We start from the raw sequence: 24,260 nt of genomic DNA on the forward strand, positions 1-24,260 counted from the left end.
GCCTTTTCCTGCTACTTACGAAGACAATACTTAAATCCTTTACAATTTCACATACTTTTATCCCCGTTGAAAACTTCAACCAGTTTGTCATCAATCACCAAAAAGGGGGAGATTGTAAGTGCATCTAGTGCCACCCCTTGTTGGTTTTGGAGTATTGACGACAAACCTGGTTGAGGGACTAATGTGTTTGTGAGAATTGCAGGATAACACAGGTAGAAGTCCCTCATTGATTCGTTTTTCCTACCGGAGATGACCCCTAAAAATGAATGAAGACATTGAAGTCAAAGGTGGTATGTGAAGACATTCACATTGAAGACTATGACAAGAGAAGACATCGCGTGAAGACTATGGAGCGCGAAGACTTACTTGTTTCGTCGTTCTTTTTCTTCTTTGTTGAGTCATAGAAACCACCGTACTATTAAGTGGGGTCCAAGTGAACCAGTCAGAATGACTGAAGTGATGCTTAACCAAAATCCTATGTCTTCGAACGAAGACAATGAGAGCAAATCTTATCCAGAGTTGGATAAGTCAGCTTTGCTCGTAGCTCAAGTAAAGTTGCCGTGTATGTTTGAAATCTGACCGTTGGAACACGTGTCAGTTCCTTAGTGACCCAGGGTCATTTCGGATAAATCAGGTCGGGTTGCCTAGTGGCTATAAATAGCCCACCCCCTACACCATAAATTGGTTGGCTGCTCAGAGTTAGTGCACGGCTTTTGTCGTTTGAGAGCAACCCACCTCGAAGCCTTTGAGAGAGAAATCCTTGCGAGGACAAAGCCCTAAACACCCAGAGCCAAAGAGTGTTAGGCATCACTGAAGTCTTCCTGTCTGTGTGATCTGAAGACTTATTACACTTGAGGACTGTGAATCCTTTAGCCGGTTAGGCGTCGCGTTCTGCGCATCCAAGAGTCATTGTGGATCGCCGGTGAACGAAGTCTGTGAAGGTTTGGAAGTCTACCTTGAAGACTTACCAGAGTAATTGGGCGAGGACTGGGTGTCCTTAGCTCAAGGGGAATAAGGTGAAGATGCAGTCTTCTAAGTTGAATCTCAACCTCCCTAACCAGATGTACAGTTGTCACAGCAACTGGAACTGGTCCAACAAATCATTGTCTTCAACGAGCCACTGGTTCTATCCTTCCCATCTCTTTATTTGCAGATTAGTCATTGTGAAGTCATTGCCTATTTGCATTATCTATTTGTCTTCACTGTGTGACTGTTTGTTCTGATTGGCTTCATATTATCTTCCATCCTGATCCATACTGCCTAGCTGCTATTAGTCTTTGTGCTTTCACTTCATTAAATACTTGACTATGGCTTGCCTAGTGTAGTCTACCTTCCGCTGCATGTTAATATGTTCATTTCTATCGTCTGTCTTCGAAACTTCCATGTTTTGAAGACTTTCGTAAAAATCGCCTATTCACCCCCCTCTAGTCGATCACTAGCAATCTGTACCATCCATGATTGATTTGATGGCCCAGATAGATTTTTCTATTTTTGCATCACAATGCTAGATTCTATTGTAGTTGCTCCCGGATCAAGGGTTTGCTTCATACTGTTTAAGTGGCGTTGATTTGTTCGTCAAGTAGCCAACCCCGTTAGCTGGGATGAGGGTTTTCTTCACGTGGCGTATTCATTCATCAAGCAGATCCTCTATTAGGCCTTGTTCAGTTGCCGTGGTTAGATTCCACGAGTGGTTTCTAACCTCCTAGGAATTAGGTGATCCCCTACTTGTCACCCAACCCCTGCTGTTCCTCATCCACATGAATCCCTATGACCATAACCTGTTCCGTTACTCCCTTCCTATATTCTCTTGGCGGCACATCAGGTCAAATCGGGAGGAGATGGGAAAGAAGAGTGGGAGAGGAGAAGGAGAAGAGGCTTACCGGATGGGAGAGAAGGGAAGGGTGGGGAAGTATGCCACCATCGTCGCCTCTAGATGGCTGCATCGCCGCTGCCGCTGCCGCCGCCACCGAATCTCAGGACTCGGGAAGAAAGGGCTTGAACCTTTTCTTCTCGCGTAGCGTTTCGTCCGTCGCAAGAGGGATTGGTTCCATGAGTAGAGGGGCAAGGATTATATCCCAGGTAGTTCCACCTGGTTTGGGAGGGATTGGGCAGGGGTGTAGCCCTGACCGGGTTTAACCGAACACACTTATAAAGCAAGCCGAGGTCTAATCCCGATCGGGCCGAAACCACAGGGTTCGGCGGGGATTGGGCCCCAATCCCGGCGGGGGAGGTGCTAACCGAACAAGGCCTTAAGAAGATTGGGAGGTTAGATTGGGCAACCACATATAAGTGCATGTCCATATAATTCAGAGCCTCAGCCACATTTTTTATTTTGCGCACCACAAATAACGACGTGTGAAAGGTCCTACCAATCATCCAGGCTACCAGTGTTAAATGACATGAAAAGGAGTGAAAGGATTCAAGTCACGGATGTCAAAAAACAAAGGGGTAGAAGTCACCCGTATTTTCCAAGAAACCAAGCCTAACGTCAATACAATAAATTGCTGCTCATCATATCAAAGAAATAATATTTTGGCCTTATTTATATAACTAAGTGGACATGATAACTAGTCAAAAACGTATGATATTTGAAATCATTGTGCAAAGTATCAACAAGTAGAAAGAGCATCCAGGAGGCATTTAACTGGGACATCATTACAAAAACACTGAGCTTGCGAATGGCACATAACAGATCCACAGCTAATAGCCAGCTCCGCAGTCAAAATTCCAAGCCTCAAGCCTACAGGCACCAAAACACATGTCAATCAAATCAGGGTGTGAACTACAATTTTGTAGCAGAACGAAGAGATTTGTAGAACTGAGTATAGAGTGATAAATACCTTGCTGGCAATGTTACTGGATAGCCAGTCCAGGCCCTCATACAGACCCTCACCGGATGTAGCACATGTGCTCTGGATGTACCTGTTGAAATGAAGAGCATGAGTGGCTTAGAGCATCTCTAGCAGATCCTGTAAAAGCGGTCAAACCTTCGTTTTTACAGTACAAGCTGAAAAAAACGTAAAATAGCATATCACGTAAAAAAAATTGCAGGCTCCCGTATATTCAAGCTCCTATCCGTCATATATGGAGGATTTCAGCCATTTTTGGAGGATCCTGTAAAGCCGGTCAACGCCGGAGCTGGGGCCTCGCGACACCATGCATGAGCAGCGAGCAGGCGGAGGAGCTTGTCGGCAGCCGGCCGAAGCATTACCGGAACACGCGGCGCACCGGAACGTCGCCGGAGCGTGCAAGAGCAGGCAGCAGGCCACATCAGGCGGCAGGCCGGATCAGCGCCGTTCTGGCCGGCCGGAGTTTGAGTTTGTGCATGCTTCCGTCCTGGGGAAGAAGCGCGAGGAGAAAAAACAAAAAAAATAAACATTTATGGTACGGGTTTACAGGATCTGTTCCACCCGATGCCTCGCGGTACCGTAAATTTGTTTTAGGGGCCTGTATACTGTTTTCTACAGATGGTGCTTTACAGGATCTGGTACGGATGTGGGTGGATTCCAAAACTTATTCCACTGCAAAAGATAAGCAAGAAAAACAAGTAGGCCTTGCTTACCAGTGACGTTGACGAAGGGAATGTAATCCAAGCTTATCAGTAATTTCAGCAGCATTCATAGCATTTGGAAGATCTTGCTTGTTGGCAAAGACAAGCAACACAGCATCGCGCAACTCATCCTGTCATCAATAATGACTATCATATAATGCAGTTGAACAAAATATCGCTTCCCAACTACACAAATTAAAAGTTACTTAGATGTATGTATGCTAGAACAGGTGCAGCAAAACCATATACTATAGTAACTCTGTACTAGCTAATAGACAACAAAAACTGCATTAACAGGCCACTTCCTAGAGATAATTTTTCCCAAAAAAGGGGTTAAACGTAATAAACAGTAAGTGGTCTCATATGAACGTCCTGTCAAAATAATTGCTTCTTCTCACATTAGTGTGTTATAAATTATGATAGTTCAAACAATGATTATGTTAATCAAGCTCACCAATTGGTTGCTATATTGAATGGATAGCATGATAAGAGTAATCCAGCACAAATGTACCTCATTCAGCATCCTGTGGAGCTCATCTCTGGCTTCAACAACACGGTCCCTATCATTGCTGTCCACAACAAAGATAAGACCCTGCGTGTTCTGGAAGTAATGCCTCCAGAGAGGTCTGATCTGTTCTTACAAGCACAAAGCATCAGCTTAAATGAAATGTAACAATTTGCAGGAAGATTAAGGTAAGGAAAACACTGAATTTACAATACACAGAACACTGCAACAGGTCATACCTTGTCCTGACCCCCAACATCCCAAACAGTGAAGCTAATGTTCTTGTACTCGACAGTTTCAACATTGAACCCTGCATTTTAAAGGAAACATTGTTACCATGTCATGGTTCAAGCTTAAGTAGAGGCTGTTCAATAAGAACCAAGTGTTCAAAGCATTTTGTCCACTTTTTGTTGATATCAGCCTGTGTAACTATATGTTCTGTCAGTTATATCATTGCAGAGGCCACAAGTAATGATGGCTTCAGGGCCCATTATAGGCAATCTTTTCCTACATCCTACTCCCTCCTTTCCGGTTTATAAGGCTTATTTCAACTTTTTTGTTTTTCCAATTTACAGGGCTCATCTCCATCTCATTTTTAGTTTCCAATGCGCATTAAATCTTTGCATGCAAGAATTAAAGAGGAATGGCCAAGCATGCATGCACTGCAATTAATCCAAATTAATGCATGAGTTTAATTGGGGTAGTTTTGTAAAGTACGAGATACATTCCTCCACTCACAAAATGCCTTGGTTGATGAGATTTGAGACTTGAGCCTTATAAACCGGAAAGGAGGGAGTATTATTCAAGCAAGCATTTAATGATTTTGCTTTCTAAATTAACTTCCATTACATAAACTGCCATAGTTATCAAGAGACAACACATACCACTGAATTCATCAACCGCATCAAGACTTGAAGAAGAGGCAACAATTCTGATGGGCATAACAATAGTTCAAGCAGGAAGAATACAGACGAAGTACTACGAGTTTGCAACTTCGTTATCAATTAAGAATTTGAGATTGAGATGTACTCCCTCCTTCCCAAAATAAGTGCCATGGCTTTAGTTCAAATTTGTTATAACTTGAACTAATGCCAGGACACTTATTTTGGGACGGAGGGAGTAACTTTTATAGCATGCGCTTGAAGTAGAGCAGCGATAGGCTGTTCCAACAATTGGCCACCTCAATCGTACAACCTTTTCAGGTAGGGATGCCTCGAAAAACAGTTGCATATTTTTAAACATCAAGTAAAATAGGCTCTACCGCTTAGAATTCAGGTTTCCACACTACTGATCCATCAGATCCTCATAGTTCAACTAATAACCTTCTATATACAATGAAAAAAAAACAAATATGTTCAGTTAAGAATGAAGTGTATATGCCCACCTAAACTGTCACAAATTTCGGCTGCATCACCCCCTCCGAATATAAAACCGTTATATAATCCCTCAAGTTCCCAATATCAAAGTATCAAACAGAACACCGCCTAGACCAAAATAAGCTGTTTTGGAAGCCGGTTTTGCTGATGTGGACAGACTGCACATGATCATTGATGCTAACAAGCTTTCCACCAAGTGCGCCATGCCAATATTAGAGCATCTCTAGCCCATTCCCCAAGAGTTATATATGGGCAGAAACTTCCATTTTGGGGAATTAACAGCCATCTTGCCCATCCCCGATTTCCTTTAGCTCCCCAAGAATTAGCTTTTCATCCCCAAAACATTTCCCTCTAGCCCATTTTTGCTATGAGAAGAGCACTTCTCATTAAAAATGGGGAGGCCACTCCACTCTTGCATTCATGGCATGGCGGCCAATAGCACGACACCAATTAATGAACCGCCTCGATCTCCCCACGCCGCCTCCCAAGTGTTGCCAACGTCCCTCGATCTGCCGGTGCCATCCCGAGCCGTCTTCCCAATCGCCGAGCCCCCGCACAGCTTGCCGATTCCTACCTCGTTCTCCTATCCCTGTCGCAGCAGCTGCCACCAAAGGACCGCGTCATTAGGCTCCAGATGTAGGGCAAGTGGGTGACGGAGATCCATACCATGGTCACGGCAACGCTGGTGTGGCCTGGCATGCGCCTACGACGCCTTCGTGCTCCAGTTATTCAAGAGCCGCGTGAAGCTTAACTTCCTCGATAACGCCATGGCCACCATCACACCTCCTGTTAGGTACACCTCTTGGGCCAAGGAGCACCACGCTACCTAGCATGTTGATGCCGCCTTGGTGGCCACACTACTCAAGGACCCACGAATCGTCGATGAGAATCATGTGTTCTTTGTGTCCATGGAAACCACATGCACGATCGAGCACGAGTGTCGCGAGATCACCTGCCTCGCCAACGAAGACGACTAGATGTGGTGGAGTCAGCCCACTGCCAGCGACCACGGGGCCAACCACTGCGACGGGGGGAGGGGATGATCCCTATCTACTCTAAGTCCGACTTCTTGGAATTCTCCGAGTAGAGCTCGGGGATGATCCCTATCTACTCTAAGTCCGACTTCTTGGAATTCTCCGAGTAGAGCTCCTCTTTATATATCTAGTATCTAGTTCTATTTAGTTTACGTTATATCTATATCTATATCTATTTACCTACTAATAAAGCAAGTGATATGCTTAGTTTCGTCCCATTTAGGTGATTTTATATTTAATCTATATATGCGAGGTGGTACTAATTTGAGGACCTATTTTTGGCTTCTTCCGCTCAGTTGGGCTGAGTCCGCCTATGTACATAGCTCGATTGGGCCTCAACCTAGGCCTGCACTCACGCTCCAGAAGGTAGACGTATTTCAACTTTTTTTTCACTCGGTCGTTTGCGTTTCATGTAAGCAAACAAATAAAAACGTTTCGTGCCTGCCCAGATTCGAACTCATGTCGACAGAAAAAAGAGCCCAACAAAGCTTGACCGGCTAGCCAACTTAACCATGCCTTGTTCGTGCCAAAGTGAAAAACGCAATATTTATTTAATCATTGCACGGGGCTTGCATAGCCTGGACCGCCGCCCATGCATGCAGCCAGGGCCTTGCATTCCTGATTCAGCTGAGTCCGAACGTGCGTACACATTCAATAAATCAGTTAAAGTCCTTGGTACAAAATATGATAAATCAGCCAAAAAGTCTCATCTTGCCTCATTACATCAAATTCTTGTAATTTATATACGCTTGGTTGAGGAGATAATAAGGAACGTACGCGAGAATCAATGGCAAATAAATCGGTGAAACAAGGAAGGAGGCGCCAGCGGTAGAGGAAGGGAAGGAGAGGAGGCGAGGCTGAGGGGCGCCGGAGGCAGCGGCCGATGGCGCATGTCGCCGGATCTGGAGGCGCGTCGCCCTGGCAAAAGGGGATGAAGAAGATGCTTGGCCTTTTGTGCAAATGGGCCGGCCTGCTGGTGGCCCTCTCTTCCTCTGTTATTCTCTTCTTTTTCCATTTGACAAAACAAACAGAAAAGCACAAAGGGCTTGCACAGAATATTTTAAGTGTGCATATTTTCGTGGACTCATTTAAATATGTTTGATCCAGAAAAAATGCAAAGAGACATGTTGATGGGTTTTGAATAAATCGGCAGGACTTGGGCTAATTATTAAAAGGTTATAATCGGTGGCCTCTCTACACCCACATACAGAAATATTCAAAGAAGGGCACCTGGGCTAATTATTAAACATATGTGTTACCATAATTAAATTGAAAACATCGGCATATCTTGTGCATTTCATTGGACGTGAGGGCGTGTTAGCTCGTAGAAACACTCGCCAAGTGCAGAAGCCTTCCTCGCACATGCCCGGAAGAGAACTAATCACCAAATGTGGTTAAGGTATTATGGGCTAGAGGCATATGAAGATTTATCACCCGTTGCAACCCACAGGCACTTTTGCTAGTGTGTGTGTGTGTACATATGCATATATATACATATATATATATACATAGGGAAAATACATCCTACCCCCACATGTCTTATATACTACCATGTGGTATTATATATACTACTTTATCAAGTATGTTCATATATTATATACAACATATTTCAAAGTGAGTTACATGAAAAAATTGTAAGTTGGCTCATAGTTTTATTATATTTGTGAAATACGTATATATTTGTACGTAAAAAGGAGCATACTCAAAATACAATGCATGCTACCTAAAAAGTAGTATATCTATATCTATATACCTACTAATAAAGCAAGGTGCGTTTCTCCAATTTTTTCATCCGTTCACCATCGAAAAGTTTTTTCTATTCGAGGTGGTACTAATTTTTTGTTCGTTCTCTATTAGAAAAGGAAAAACGCCCGAATTTCATACATGGGCCGCCAATAGTGTGGCCCAGCAAAGCCAGCCCGTTTATTTTCGTGCCCACGTAAGTAGCAAAACTCTATTTATTGTAATGAGCGTCAAATAGCAGCAAATTCGCACATGGCCACCAAGCTGGGCTGACCCGTTCTCTTTTTCTTTGTTATATTGCAGTGAGCATCAAATAGCAGCAAACTCTATTAATTTTGTGCCCATGCAACTGGAAAACTCCTATTAATCGCACTGAGCGTCAAATATTTACAAATTCGCACAGGGCCCCCTAGCTGGGCTGAACTGTTTTTTCTGGTTCCGTGTTATGTTTCTATTTTTCTTTTTCCATTTCTTTCTTTTCTTTCTTTCCCGTTTCTTTTGTCTTATTTCCTTTCAAGTTTATTTTTCTTTCTCCCTTTTTCATAAATTCAAAAAAAAATCGGAACAGTTCATATTATTAGAAAAACTTGATTTTTTAAAAAGATCCAAAGTTTCAAAATATTTTTTTTGAAAAATGTTCAAAATATTAAAATTTTGTTCTCATTCCAAAAGTGGTACAGATGTTTTTTAAATGTTCCATTTTTCTTTGTCTTTCCAAAGTTTTTCGGGTTTTCCAAAAAAAAGCATTTAAAAAATGTTCCAAATATGAACAATATTCTCTTTTTGGTGAAATATTCACAAATTCAGGATAATGTCCGAGGTTAAAGAAAAACATTTTAAAAAATTGTTCTGAGTGTTCAAAATGTTTTTCCTTTTTCAAAAGCAATCACAAATTCGAAAAATGTTCTTGTTATTTTAAAAGGTTCATGTTTTTAAATTAAATTGTGAATTTCGAACGATTCAAATTTTGTTGTATATATTTAAAAACTTTTTTCCGTTTCTATATCTTTTTCTTTCCTGTTTCTTTTCTCTTTCTTTCTTTCAAGCTTATTTTTCTTTCTCCCTTTTTTTGTAAATTTAAAATTTTCAAAAAAGTTCATAATACCAAAAAAATTCGAATTTTGAAATATATTCCGATTTGAAAATTCTGAAATATATTTCATTTTGAAAAAAATTCGGAACATTAAATCTTTGCTCTCATTCTAAAATAGTCACAAATCCGCATAGGGCGCCCAAGCTTGCGTGAACCGTTTTCTTCCTTTTGGTCTGTGTTATGTTTGTATTTTTCTTTTTTTTCCCGTTTCTTTTGTCTTTTTCCTTTCAAATTTGTTTTTCTTTCTCCTTTTCTCATAAATTCAAAATTTTCAAAAAAGTTAAGATTATTAGGAAAATTGGAATTTTTTTAAAAATGTCGAAAATTTGAAAATATATTATGTTTTGAAAAATGTTTGAAATACAAAAAATGTTCTCATTCCAAAATTGGTATATATTTTTATACACGTTCCATTTTTTTCTTGTGTTTTCCAAAGTTATTTGAGATTTTCCAAAAAAATCATTTTAAAAATGTTTGAAATATGAAAAATATTCTTGTTTTGGTGCAATGTTCGCAAATTCAGAATAATGACCGAGTTTAAAGAAATACATTTAAAAAAATCTGAATGTTCAAAATGGGTTTCCTTTTTAAAAACCAATCACAAATTCAAAAAGTTTTCAAGTTATTTTAAAAGGTTCATGTTTTCACATAGAAGGGACATTGGTGTCTGGTGATGTGCTAAATATGCTAATGAAACATGATTTATGCGCTACAATTAGTAATTCATCCTGTTACGCAATCATAAGAGAGAATGGTCGAAACTACCGTGCCCCAAAGGTCGCCGCGTAGCTACCAAATGAGGTAGACACAACCCCGACACAGAGGCGGACCCGGAGAAAAAAAGGCACAAGTTAGATGGTTGCCGGCACACCGACTAATCCCACCACTATCAAGATCTCACAGGACAAACATGACCCGCGAGAAGTCCACAACACCTCTCTCTATCACATCGCTATGCTGATCGTTTTTCTTTGACATGTTATGGTGATCTTTTTGGTGGACACATCAATTATCTCTCCCATTGCTTCCGGCAAAGAAATATCTCTCCCGTTGCAACGCATGGGCATATGTGCTAGTATACTACCTAAATATTCTTATATACTACATACTACGCGTACATACTCTCTGATTTGATAAATACTACTTAGAACTCAAGTGGTGGTAATTACCACCGGTGGTAGATAAAATTATATATATATATATAGGTGCGCTAAAGTGAGCCCGAGCGCATTGTGCTTATTCTACGCTCCGACCCATGGAGCGCACCTTGTCTGCTAATCAGTTACGTCATTCTTTAATTAGCGCAGCCACATGCATGCATATGGTAAATAACTTAATTCATTTACTATGTTTGGCCGGCGTTTTACTAGCATGCGAGTCGAGGATGCCAGACGGAGTACATTGCAGGTTGGCTGTAATTCATTTAATCCTGTTACTATATTTAGCATGGTTTTTTACTAGCATGGGAAACAAGAATAAAGGACGGGACCAATGCATGCGGATGATAACTGTTTTAATTCGGTTACCATTCCTACCATGCTTTTTACTACCATGTGAAACAAGAGTCCATAAGATGTAGGATGCAGACATGCAGTAACCCAATTTGTTCTATTACCAAGTTTTTCATGAACGATTACTAAGTTACTATAATTCTCATGGTTGATTACTATATGCCATTCCAAGCAGGCATATAGAAAGAAAAAATGGCGATGGGACCATGCACCTGTTAAATATGTTACTACTTTTTTCATGGTTGATTATTGTGTATCATTATGAGCATGGATGTAAAAAAGACAAATGGTGGCAGTGCGTGAACTAGTGGGTGCAGATAGTAACTGAATTTATTGGGTTACTATATTTCTTATGGTTGTTTACGATGTGTTGTTACAGCCATGCATATAAAAAAAGAAATGGTGGCGGGACCGATGCATGCAGATGGTAACCGAATTAATTCTATTACTATATGTTCCACAGATTTTACTAGCAGGTGGAAGAATAATGCCGATTAAGCCGAACGGTGCGTGCGACACAGGCGGAGCGCAGAATAAGCGTTTTACGCTCCCACTTAGTTTAGCGCCACCGTTAGTTAGTTAGTTAGTTAGTTAGTTGGTTAGTTTGATGTCAACGTAGTGGTGTAGTAGGTAATGACTGTTTAACTATGCTATGCATGATGTTGATGTGGTACTGTTGTTTAACTATGCAATGAAGTAGTTCAAATTTGTGTTTGAAAAATTCGCATGCATTTGCGGGGTCAAGTCTTGAGGGTGGGGCTAGACAGACAAAAGTTCAATTCCCTAAAAAATGAGGAATTAAAGGATGGGGAATTAAAAAATAGGGGATTGTCTAGAGATGCTCTTGTCGATCTTGGTGTCACACCACCATCGTGCTGCACCATGACCTTGCTGACCATAGCATAGCATCCACCACGGTCGAGGCGCACCCGCCGCGCCATCAGCACTAACAAAGCTCCGCTCAAGCTCTTTACGTACATTGAGGCGAACGGCGACGTGGGGCCATCGCAGTGGTACACAAAGCCCTTGGCGAACTGCAACATTTGGTGGACATGGCACTGGCTCAGGTATGGCAGGAGCAGAATGTGCCCTGCTGCCGACAATGACTCCTTATGCATCCTTGCATTGAGAAACAACGCAACCGACTTCTTATGCATACTTGCGACGAGAAACAACATTGGGTGGACGTGGCACTGGCTCGGGTATGGCAAGAGCATCATGGCCCCCAATGTCAGTGTTGGCTTCTTATGCGTCCTCACGATGAGAAGCCATGGCTACTTAGCTAAGCTAGTTATGTGTCACAATACTAGCGGCCAACGTTGCTAACCAAACATATGAAGAGGAGGCAAGAGGCCCTTCGGCATCGCTCACTGCCAAGACAAACCACTACATCTTGACACTGCCAAGACATTTCCCTTCATCACACAGCCGCCAGCCACCGCGCTCGGCAAAACCCAGTACCCCAACTCCCATATCAGCTGACACCCTATCAAGCTGAATAATGTCAACGAAGCACGCAAGTGAGAGGAGCCACCAGCACACACACTCAAATCATTGTACCAGTCTAGGTAAGTCAAATCACGCTGGCACCAAAACAACGCGGGAGAAGGGGTTTGAGTCGACGAAGGGCAAGCCGGTGCTACGAGTAGCGGTGTCGTGGTCCGCAGGAGGTGAGCCCTTTGTAGTGGTGTCGTTGTCTGCAAGAGATCTTAGCGCAGCATAGCTTGCTCCGATGCAAGCAGGTAGGTGCACAATTGCAAACAAGGACAACAAGAAGTGGGTGCACACCAACAGAATGATGAAGAGCAAACGGGTCACACTGGTGCTGACGTACGCGTTCTTCGAGTGGATCATCTCATAACGCTCCTCCCCTGCATAGCATCTTCTCCTCCTCATAGCACAGACTGCTCCTACTCAACAACCGAGATCCTCTTCCCAACAGCATGGTGTGGGTGCCAGCTTTAGCGTCTAGACTACACCGCAGAGATGTTGCGCCTGACATGTGCGGGGACTGTGAGGCAGCTTTTCCAGGAAGGCACTGCTATAATGGATGAGGCAGAGCAAGCTCCATATGGTTCCCAGGATGATGTGCCAATATAAGTTAAACAATAAATCCTAGTCCGCATGCTATGCGGGTCAAACCATAAAACTTCCACACACAAAAAAGCATCTTCAAAACGAACTTGGAGGTCTGCGATCAGGTGTGTTGCCCGGTTTTGGAAACTTGAGGTGATTATATAACCAATTTTAGAGTTAAGGTGGTGATGCAATCAAAGCGTGAAAGTTTAGGGGGTACATCAACTCTTTTCTTTGGTTGGTTGATTAATTACATGGCATGCCCTAACATTTTTTTCGTTTTTTCCCAGCTATTGGTTAGCCAAAATATTGGCTAGAGATACCTTGACCTTATTGGCCAAAATTTTGCACCAAAAATAGTTCTGAAAGATTAGCATGTAAACAAGACAGAAGCACATCTTACCTATGGTTGGGATAGTGGTAACGATCTCGCCGAGCTTCAGCTTGTAGAGGATGGTGGTCTTTCCGGCAGCATCAAGACCGACCATGAGGATCCGCATCTCCTTCTTGGCGAAAAGCCGGCTGAAGAGCTTCCCGAACGCGAGCCCCATCTCGCCCTACCCCTCTTCCGAACGCCTGCAATTCGCGACCATTACTCGCTCAGATCTCCATTACGGGATCCAACCCAAAAAAACAAACGGCTCAATACACATCCTCATGCACAAATCTAACCCCACGAATCGGATATATCACACGAAAGTCGTATGGATAGTAGAATCACAAACTACACGCGCCCAAATAAATTCGAGATCCGCGACGTGACGGAACGGTCGCAGATCTAGCGCCGCCGAGGACCACGCAATTCGAACGTCAGATTCAATCTTTGGATCGGTGGTATCGGCAGAAAACCGATGATCGATTCCTCTGCGACGACGGGAGCAGACAGAGAGATCATGAGGGGGTTCACCTGCGAAGAAATTTCGAATGGTGGGGAGACAGAGGAATGGAATGGGGTGGGTTAGTGGGACGAGACTTGCCTGCTCCCGTCTAGGTGTCTTGATTTGATTAAAACAAAATAAGACCCGGCCCCATTCTTTTAAAATCAGAAGGGAGATAATTAGATCAGAAAGAAAAAAAAATAGCCGTAGGATGAAGTGGGAGCACAGATGGGAACACAAGAAGAGAGCAGGCAAGTCGGATCCGGATTAGTGAGGCTCCTTCATCCCCACGACATTATTTTTCCAAATTGAAAGGTCACGTCTAACTTTATTTACTCATAAGTCACACAAATATATGTGCGTTGCGCGAACCAATCTGTGGTTGGATGATTAGGGGACTGTGGTATCCTCGGTTCATCAGGGTTTAAATTCTGGTGCTCGCATTTATTTTTGGATTTATTTCAGGATTTCCGGCGATGCGCATTCAGTGGGAGAAGACGTTCCCGTCGATGATGAGATGCCTTCGGTAACTTCGTAAATTTTAAAAAAATATGTCGGCTCAGTCTTTCGAAGATGCTCATAAGGGTAGGGTATGCGTGTGTGCGTTCATATGAATGAGTGTATGCGCATGTATATGAGTGTTTGTGTCTGTACTGATGTTCAAAAAATATATGTGCGTTGCCACGGACGATAAAAACAATACGATATTATTAGAATATTAGGTAAATTCATGATTAATTTCAGTAAATAATTCATAACTAGAACAAAAACTAACATGCAAGAAGCATATTAGATGAACAGAAAAATATGCACAGCGGCATCATGCATGTAACAACAATTATAAATAGAGAATGAACAGATTAGGAAGGACGTAATGTTCGTTGAGAGCGATGTTGTTGATGATGATCTGCTATTAACGGGCTTAAAGACGATGAGTAGCGTCGTTGACGGAGTACTCGAAATGAGGTACTCTAATCCTCAGTAAATGTTAATTAGTATGTGGTGCTATTAAGTCGCTCGTGTCGCCCCACCCCGCGGGCGATCCGGGCGAAACCTAGCCGCCGCACCAGCCTCCTCCAGATCCGCCCACCTCCCCTCGCCGCCGCCGGCAAGCGCCGTCGGGCAAAGCTCGCGCGACGTCGGCGGCGGGGGGCCTTCCTTTTCTTCCCTCTCGCGAGGCTATGGCGGTGCGGGGCCGCTTGGCCAAGGAGAGGCGCGGGGGCGTGGCGCACGCGAGGAGCAGGCGTGGTCGGCGCGGCGCGCGCGGCGTCGGGACGCTAGGCAGGCGCAGCGAGCAGGCTGCGATGCGCACGGCGGGCGTGGAGTGCAGGCGGTGGCGTGCGCGGCGGGCGGGCGCCGCCCGCTCGGGTGCCGTGGGGGTGCGGGGGCGTTGCGGTCGGCTTTGGCCAGATCTGGCCTCTAGCAACCTATGGCTGGAGGGCTGGCTCGAGGAGGCACCAGGCGTCGTTGGAGAGTGGCTGCATTTCGCGCCTAGTCCGGCGATGTGTGGTGGCTGCAGCAGTGGTGTCGGGAATGGCTGGTGGTTGTCTCTCCTTCAAGCGCGTCCACGCCTGGCTCCTGGAGCTGTGGCGCCATTCAGTTTGTCTTGTGCTACAGAAGGTTCGGGCAGGCCAGATCTAGCATGGATAGTCCTGTTCTTGCGCGCGGCGGTGCGAGCCACACAGTCTGGCCTGGATCCTGCCAAGTCCTGCGCGCGGTGGTGCGGATCGGCTATGTTTGGTTTCTCCCTTGACCTTTCCTGGGCGCTGCGGTGCGAAGGATCGCCTAGGTCTACGCACGGAGGTAGAGGATGGCCAGATCTGGCTTGGATCGCCGAGGGCCTGCGAGCGGCGGTGCGGGTCGGTCGGGTTGGCGTGTGCTCGCCGAGTTCCTGCGAGCGGCTTGACCAATTCGTCTCTAGTAGTGTTTGCTTTGGGCTCATGTTGCACTGTGGCGCTGGTGGCCTCGGATCCTTGGATTGTTGGTGGAAGACTCGGCTCCGGATGAAAATCATGCATCGACTCTGTCTTTGCCGACGGTAATGGCGTGTACGGATGTCGTCTTCCTCCTTGGAGGTATCGTTGTGGAGCCGTTCCCTTCCTTCCCAATAGCGTGAGATCTCCGGGTGAAAACCTAAGATCAGGTAGTGCCAGATCGGGTGACGATGGAGTCCTCAGCTTCGTTTTCCTCTTTGGAGGTGTCACCTTGGTGATCCCGCCGAGGGGTTCTGATGGTGTTCGCGTTTGATGGTAGAGCTTGGGTTTGTGGTGTTGCCGACGGGTCCTTTTCTTTCTTTTCTTTTTGCGCTGCCTTTGCGGTGCTTTCCTCCTCTAAGGAATCTTGTTACACCTTCTTCTGATCAATGAATTTGGCAGTTCTTCTGTCAACATTAAAAAAAATCCTCAGTAAATGGGTCTCGTTGGAAATACCTTATCAGCCTAAAACTTGAAAAAGATTTATTTACCACTAACTGCAGTTTGACACACCGAGATACACACAGATACATGGCTACCATGACCACATAGGCCACAAGAAATCACCAAGGAGGCAGATCCGCAGATGACGCCAGCCAGCGGTGATGAAATCAGGGGTTGGAGTCCTAAGCATCCAGGACACGCGTCACAAGGGCGGGCGGCCCTTGCGGAGCACTCCATTGACAGGGCATTTAATATCTTGTCAGACTATCTGACCAAACCTGGTGCAAGCCAATGACGAGAGGCCATCTTCACGATGATTGAGGGGATGGGCGATGTGACCAGACCCTGCCACGACCCCGAGACCGAAGAAGAGTGGTGTTGTGACACCTCCGTTTATAATCATGCACTAATCATACATGTATCAAGCACGATCACGAACGGTGACTCACGTTAATATCACAACACAACTCTACGACACAAAGGATAAACATAAAACTTTATATTACAAGCCAGGGTCTCGATGGCCCAAAAACATAAGTGATAACCCACAAGTATAGGTGATTGCAACAGTTTTCGAGGGTAGAGTATTCAACCCAAATTTATTGATTCGACACAAGGGGAACCAAAGAATATTCTCAAGTATTAACAGTTGAGTTGTCAATTCAACCGCACCTGAAAAACTTAATATCTGCAGCAAAGTATTTAGTAGCAAAGTAATATGGAAGTAACGGTAACGGTGGCAAAAGTAACAGTAGTAGTTTTGTAGTGATTGTAACAGTGGCAACGGAAAAGTAACTAAGCAGATCAATACGTGAAAAGCTCGTAGGCATTGGATTAGTGATGAATAATTATGTCGGATGTGATTCCTCATGCAACAGTTATAACATAAGGTGACACAGAACTAGTTCCAGATCATCAATATAATGTAGGCATGTATTCCGAATATAGTCATACGTGCTTATGGAAAAGAACTTGCATGACATCTTTTGTCCTACCCTCCCGTGGCAGTGGGGTCCTATTGGAAACTAAGAGATATTAAGGCCTCCTTTTAATAGAGTACCGGACCAAAGCATTAACACTTAGTGAATACATGAACTCCTCAAACTACGGTCATCACCGAGAGTGATCCTGATTATTGTCACTTCGGGGTTGCCGGATCATAACACATAGTAGGTGACTATTAACTTTGCAAGATATGATCAAGAACTCACATATATTCATGAAAACATAATAGGTTCAGATCTGAAATCATGGCACTCGGGCCCTAGTGATAAGCGTTAAGCATAGCAAAGTCATAACAACATCAATCTCAGAACATAATGGATACTAGAGATCAAACCCTAACAAAACTAACTCGATTACATGATAAATCTCATCCAACTCATCATCGTCCAGCAAGCCTATGATGGAATTACTCACGCACAGCGGTGAGCATCATGAAATTGGTGATGGAGAAAGGTTGATGATGACGATGGCGACGGATTCCCCTCTCCGGAGCCCCGAACGGACTCCAGATCAGTTCCCCCGAGAGAGATTAGGGCTTGGCGGCGACTCTGTATCGTAAAACGCGATGAATCCTTCTCTCTGATTTTTTTCTCCCCGAACATGAATATATAGAGTTGGAGTTGAGGTCGGTGGAGCCTCAGGGGGCCCACGAGACAGGGGGCGCGCCCCCACCCTCGTGGACAGGGTGTGGGCCCCCTGGTGTTGATTCTTTCGCCAGTATTTTTTATAAATTTCAAAAATATTCTCCATTAAGTTTCAGGTCATTCCGAGAACTTTTATTTCTGCACAAAAATAATACCATGGCAATTCTGCTGAAAACATTGTCAGTCCGGGTTAGTTCCATTCAAATCATGCAAGTTAGAGTCCAAAACAAGGTCAAAAGTGTTTGGAAAAGTAGATACGATGGAGACGTATCAACTCCCCCAAGTTTAAACCTTTGCTTGTCCTCAAGCAATTCAGTTGACAAACTGAAAGTGATAAAGAAAAAAATTTACAAACTCTGTTTGATCTTGTTGTTGTAAATATGTAAAGCCAGCATTCAAGTTTTCAGCAAAGATTATGAACTAGCCATATTCACAATAACATTTAGGCCTCATGTTTACTCATATCAATGGCATAATCAAATAGCGAGCAATAATAATAAATCTCGGATGACAACACTTTCTCAAAACAATCATAATATGATATCACAAGATGGTATCTCGCTAGCCCTTTCTGAGACCGCAAAACATAAATGCAGAGCACCTCTGAAGATCAATGACTGACTAGACATTGTAATTCATGGTAAAAGAGATCCAATCACAGTCATACTCAATGTGAATTAATAGTAATGCATGCAAATGACAGCAGTGCTCTCCAACTGGTGGTTTTTAATAAGATGATGATGACTCAATATAAAAGTAAATAGATAGGCCCTTCGCGAGGGAAGCAGGGATTTGTAGAGGTGCCAGAGCTCGATTTTTTAAATAGAGATAAATAATATTTTGAGTGGAATACTTTCATTGTCAACATAACAATTGAGAGATCTCGATATCTTCCATGCTACATACATTATAGGCGGTTCCCAAACAGAATGGTAAAGTTTATACTCCCCCACCACCAACAAACATCAATCCATGGCTTGTCCAAAACAACGGGTGCCTCCAACTAACAACAATCCTGGGGGAGTTTTGTTTGCAATTATCTAATTTAAGCATGGGACTGGGCATCCCGGTTACCAGCCATTTTCTCGTGAATGAGGAACGGAGTCCACTCCTCGTGAGAATAACCCACCTAGCATGGAAGATATAGACAACCCTAGTTGATACATGAGCTATTCGAGCATACAAAACAGAATTTCATTTGAAGGTTTAGAGTTTGGCACATACAAATTTACTTAAAACGGCAGGTAGATACCGCATATAGGAAGGTATGGTGGACTCATATGGAATAACTTTTAGGGTTTATGGAAGTGGATGCACAAGCAATATTCCCGCTTAGTACAAGTGAAGGCTAGAAAGAGACTGGGAAGCGACCAACTAGAGAGCGACAGCAGTCATGAACATGCATTAAAATTAATTAACACTGAGTGCAAGCATGAGTAGGATGTAATTTACCATGACTCGTCGAGGCTATGTTGATTTTGTTTCAACTACATGCGTGAACATGTGCCAAGTCAAGCCACTCGAATCATTCAAAGGAGGATACCACCCTATCATACCACATCACAACCATTTTAATAGCATGTTGGCACACAAGGTAAACCATTATAAACTCCTAGCTAATTAAGCATTGTATGAGCAACTATAATCTCTAATTGTCATTGCAAACATGTTTCATTCATAATAGGCTGAATCAGGAATGATGAACTAATCATATTTACAAAAACAAAGATAGATCGAGTTCATACCAGCTTCTCTCATCTCAATCAGTCCATCATATATCGTCATTATTGCCTTTCACTTGCACGACCGAACGGTGTGGATAATAATAATAGTGCACGTGCATTGGACTAAGCTAGAATCTGCAAGAATTTAATACAAGGGAGAAGACAAGGTAATATGGGCTCTTGGTTAGATCAACAATAATTCATATGAGAGCCACTCAACATTTTCATCATGGTCTTCTCCTCTCCACCCCCAAGGAAAAGAAAAAAAATAAAACTATTTACACGGGAAAGCTCCCAACAAGCAAAATAAGAACGAGAAATCTTTTTGGGTTTTCTTTTTAATTACTACTACTACAAGCATGTGAAGTAAACTAGCTAAAAGCTACAACTAATTTTTTTTTTGTTTTTTCTTAAGGTTTTTCAAACACACAAGAAGAAGGCTTACAAAGAAAATAAACTAGCATGGATAGTACAATGAAAAAGTATGAGCACCGACAACTAGAATGAGCGTGTGAACATGAATGTAATGTCGGTAAGAAATACGTACTCCCCCGTGAAGGAAATATGCCCTAGAGGCAATAATAAAGTTGTTATTTATATTTCCTTATATCATGATAAATGTTTATTATTCATGCTAGAATTGTATTAACCGGAAACTTAGTACATGTGTGAATACATAGACAAACAGAATGTCACTAGTATGCCTCTACTTGACTAGCTCGTTGAATCAATGATGGTTATGTTTCATAACCATAGACATGAGTTGTCATTTGATTAACGGTATCACATCATTAGAGAATGATGTGATTGACTTGACCCATCCGTTAGCTTAGCACGATGATCGTTTAGTTTGTTGCTATTGCTTTCTCCATAACTTATACATGTTCCTATGACTATGAGATCATGCAACTCCCGAATACCGGAGGAACACTTAGTGTGCTATCAAATGTCACAACGTAACTGGGTGACTATAAAGATGCTTTACAGGTGTCTCCGATGGTGTTTGTTGAGTTGGCATAGATCGACATTAGGATTTGTCACTTCGAGCATCGGAGAGGTATCTCTGGCCCTCTCGGTAATGCACATCACTATAAGCCTTGCAAGCAATGTGACTAATGAGTTAGTTACGGGATGATGCATTACAGAACAAGTAAATAGACTTGCCGGTAACGAGATTGAACTAGGTATTGAGATACCGACGATCGAATCTCACGCAAGTAACATACCGATGACAAAGGGAACAACGTATATCGTTATGTGGTTTGACCGATAAAGATCTTCGTATAATATGTGGGAGCCAATATGAACATCCAGGTTCCGCTATTGTTTTTTGACCGGAGACGTGTCTCGGTCATGTCTACATAGTTCTCGAACCCGTAGGGTCCGCACGCTTAACGTTTGCCGATGATTGGTATTATGAGTTTATGTGTTTTGATGTACCGAAGATAGTTCGGAGTCCCGGATGTGATCACGGACATGACGAGGAGTCTCGAAATGGTCGAGACATAAAGATTGATATTATTGGATGACTATATTCGGACATCGGATGAGTTCCGGGGGTCACCGGATAATTATCGGAGTGCCGGGGGTTATCGGAACCCCCGGGGGATCTAATGGGCCAACATGGGCCTTAGTGGAGAGTGAGGGCCGGCCAAGGCAGGGCCACGTGCCCCTCCCCCTCTAGTCCGAATAGGACTAGGGAAGGGGGCGGCGCCCCCCTTTCCTTCTCTTCTCTCGCTCTCCTTCCTTTCCCCTTCCTGATCGTCCTACTCCTACTAGGAGGACTCCTCCCCTCCTTGGAGCGCCACCAAGGGCCGGCCGGCCTCCCCCTTGCTCTTTTATATACGTGGGCAGGGGCACCCTAGGACACACAAGTTGATCATTGATCCTGTTGTAGGGTGGAACCCTAAGTGGAGATCTTTCACGAATTGGAGGGGGAATCCCCAAGAACAAGATGAACACAAGAGGGAAAACAAGAGGAAACACTCAATTGACTAGATCCAATCACACATATGCTAGATCCAAGAACATACAATAGGTCACAATGATTCAAGAACAAAAAAGGAATGATACAAGATACTAGTTCATCCCAATCCTATGAGGAGAGAGGTCTTGATGATCCTATGATGGGGATCCTTCCCACATGTGGGGGTCTTGATATCCACAAGTGGATCTTCTCCCTTAGGAGGACATGATCTCCTAGAGGAGTGGGTACAAGGAGCAAAGCTCACATAATCATCTCATATACTTTGCTATCCCTAACAAATGGTCTAGGTACGGAATATATAGGTGGTTGGAGGTGAGGGACGAGGTGGATGAAGAGGAGGCCCAAACAACAATCACAGTCGTCCATCCTGTAGGGCCCGTGCGCACGGGGTAAGTTGGGCCCGTGCGCACGGGGGTCCCGTGGGCACGGTACAAGCCCGTGCGCACGGGGTGCTCCAGCGCCAGCTCCCTGTGTAGTCCGTGCGCACGGGGTCTTCGAGGCCCGTGGGCACGGTGTCGCTTGGGAGGTGTAGAGTTGATCTTGTTGCACTCCTTCTTCCTCCTTGTGGCCTTAGGATCCTTCTCCTTTGCCTCCGGGATGCTCCCCAACTGCTTGGTGGCAGTCGTCCTCGTACCTAGTGATGCACAATGATGCATGGTGAGGTAGCAACCAAGTCCTATGGATATTCATGTAAATCTTGGAGAGGAGTGGGTTCACCTTAGGTTCGTTAGGTCCACTTGGGGCTTGAGGTGCAATGAAGGTGAACATGGTGATGTCCATAGGATGCTTCGCATCATCCCCTCCCCCCTTGGGAAAGATCCGGCCTCGGATCGTAAACCATATCACCATGGGAAAGAGATGATGTCGTCGTGTATAAGTTGACGATCACCAAGAATTCGTCCTCTTGTAGCTTGAAATGGGCACTCTCCAATGTCGCACCCTCTTGAAATTCCTTCAAAAGGAGCAAAGATAACAAGCACTTGGAAAAACAAATGTGGTTGGCATTAGAGCAAAACCAAGCATTCGAGAGGTGATTCACCCAACAAGTGTTGTCATCAGGCATAGCATATGGTGTAACAAAGGATTGTGACATGTCATGAAAGCACATAAATTGAGCGAAGTCAAGGACATCATGGAAACAAGCATGTAAATGTGAGTTAGTGATGCAAATATGTGTGTCAAGAGAATAAGCACTCAAACTCATAGAAAGCATGCATAAGGCGCTCAACAAATGGTCTATGGTATGCATATGAAACATTCACAACACCAAATATAATGAGATGTCTAAACACATGGGGCAAGTGCAAGACAATCCAAGCATAATGTGCACGGGGTGTAGTGAATATAGGGTGGCACTCAAAAAAATAGAAAGAGCAATTGTTTATCATGTGCGAGGCAATCATAGTGATCAAATAGTGCAAGCTAGTAGTGCGAAGATGCAACATACTAGAAGGAATCATGGCTAGCATGTCATATGTACAAATAGTGGGCATGGATAATTCACATGACATAGCACAAGCATGAAAGCAAGATATGAGCAAAACATCATCAATGTATTGGCGAGAGGGCATATGTAAATAGCAATGGGGCATAATGACTCTCCCAACACAACAAGCATCAAAAGCATTGGGCATAGAGAAATCATGGCAATAGCTACTAGGATCTCCACCAAGCATGCAAATACACAAAGAAGTAGTATAAAGATGAATCATGGGTAGATGCAAGCAAGGGTCACAATTGCATGGCAAAGGCATGGAAGGAGGCATAGCATGCAAAGTGAACACGAGAAAATGGGCATAACATAACAAGTGATATATAACCCAAAGCCGTGTGAGAGCCAAGTAGAAGAGATGCGCGTAGTCGTTGTGCGAAGGGAACGGTGGTAAGGATAGTCCACGTGATCCCAAGTCATCGTTGCTCTCAAGAGCTCGTTTCGTCAACTCTTGGGATTGAGAGGTTGACGAATATACGTGAGTACCTACACAAAACAAAGGCAAAGGAAAAATTGTGTGTGCGTGGTAGATGTACACATCATCCATCATGATGTGCACGTGCTTGTGTTGGTTAGCACAAAATATCCAATGCTCAAATAAATGAGTTGCATGATATAGAAACATGTCATCCATCATGAGAGGTTTGTTGTTATGTATAGCATAATGGAGACTCAAAGGATGTAATGCATCACTCGCAATATCTAGAGCATTGTGAGGAATGGTATGCATGTGGTGCACACAAGGGATGTAATCATGCGATACACAATAATTTTCATGGCATGGCATATGAGATGAATTGCACAAGTCATGTAAGGGAAGCATGACAATATCATCACATGAAAAACAAAAGCCAATGACCATCATCTCGTCATCTATGCCATATGTGCAAATAGGATTTATTTTAATGGGGCATGCAATGTTACTATGTTGAGATTGAAATGATGCAATATGGGATATCTCACTCATAGCATATGACAAGTTCAATGGATTGTCAAACATGATGTGACCAAAATAATTTTCACATGGTATCCTATGGAGCATAGCATCACAAGTAGGCAATTCAACATGCTCATCATCATATTCATCATACATGGGTGGCATATCGAAACAAGACATAGTATGTGATGAATCCATAGGGTGATCATCATCATGCAAGCAATCATTTGCAATATAGTCCACTAGTGGGACAAGAGAAGCACCATCACCTATGTTACCTATGGAGAT

General features: G+C 43.6%; 1 protein-coding gene across 3 annotated transcripts; it reads right to left on the reverse strand.

Moving 5' to 3' along the window:
- Positions 1-2,516: 2,516 nt before the first annotated feature.
- On the reverse strand, positions 2,517-13,950 carry LOC125537232 (ADP-ribosylation factor 1). Of its 3 annotated transcripts, none has more exons than XM_048700535.1 (7): positions 13,796-13,950; positions 13,292-13,464; positions 4,295-4,365; positions 4,062-4,181; positions 3,563-3,681; positions 2,841-2,922; positions 2,517-2,740 (listed from the first exon to the last, which is right to left on the reverse strand). In XM_048700535.1, exons 2-7 carry the CDS (start codon positions 13,437-13,439, stop codon positions 2,735-2,737), a joined length of 546 nt encoding a protein of 181 aa, XP_048556492.1. In that variant the 5' UTR covers positions 13,440-13,464; positions 13,796-13,950; the 3' UTR covers positions 2,517-2,734. The 3 variants fall into 3 exon arrangements, with proteins under 3 accessions (XP_048556492.1, XP_048556491.1, XP_048556493.1); XM_048700534.1 differs by having other exon boundaries at positions 13,561-13,852; XM_048700536.1 differs by having other exon boundaries at positions 13,623-13,806.
- Positions 13,951-24,260: the final 10,310 nt, after the last annotated feature.

Source organism: Triticum urartu, chromosome 2, assembly GCF_003073215.2.
Source record: "Triticum urartu cultivar G1812 chromosome 2, Tu2.1, whole genome shotgun sequence".
NCBI lineage: Eukaryota > Viridiplantae > Streptophyta > Magnoliopsida > Poales > Poaceae > Triticum > Triticum urartu.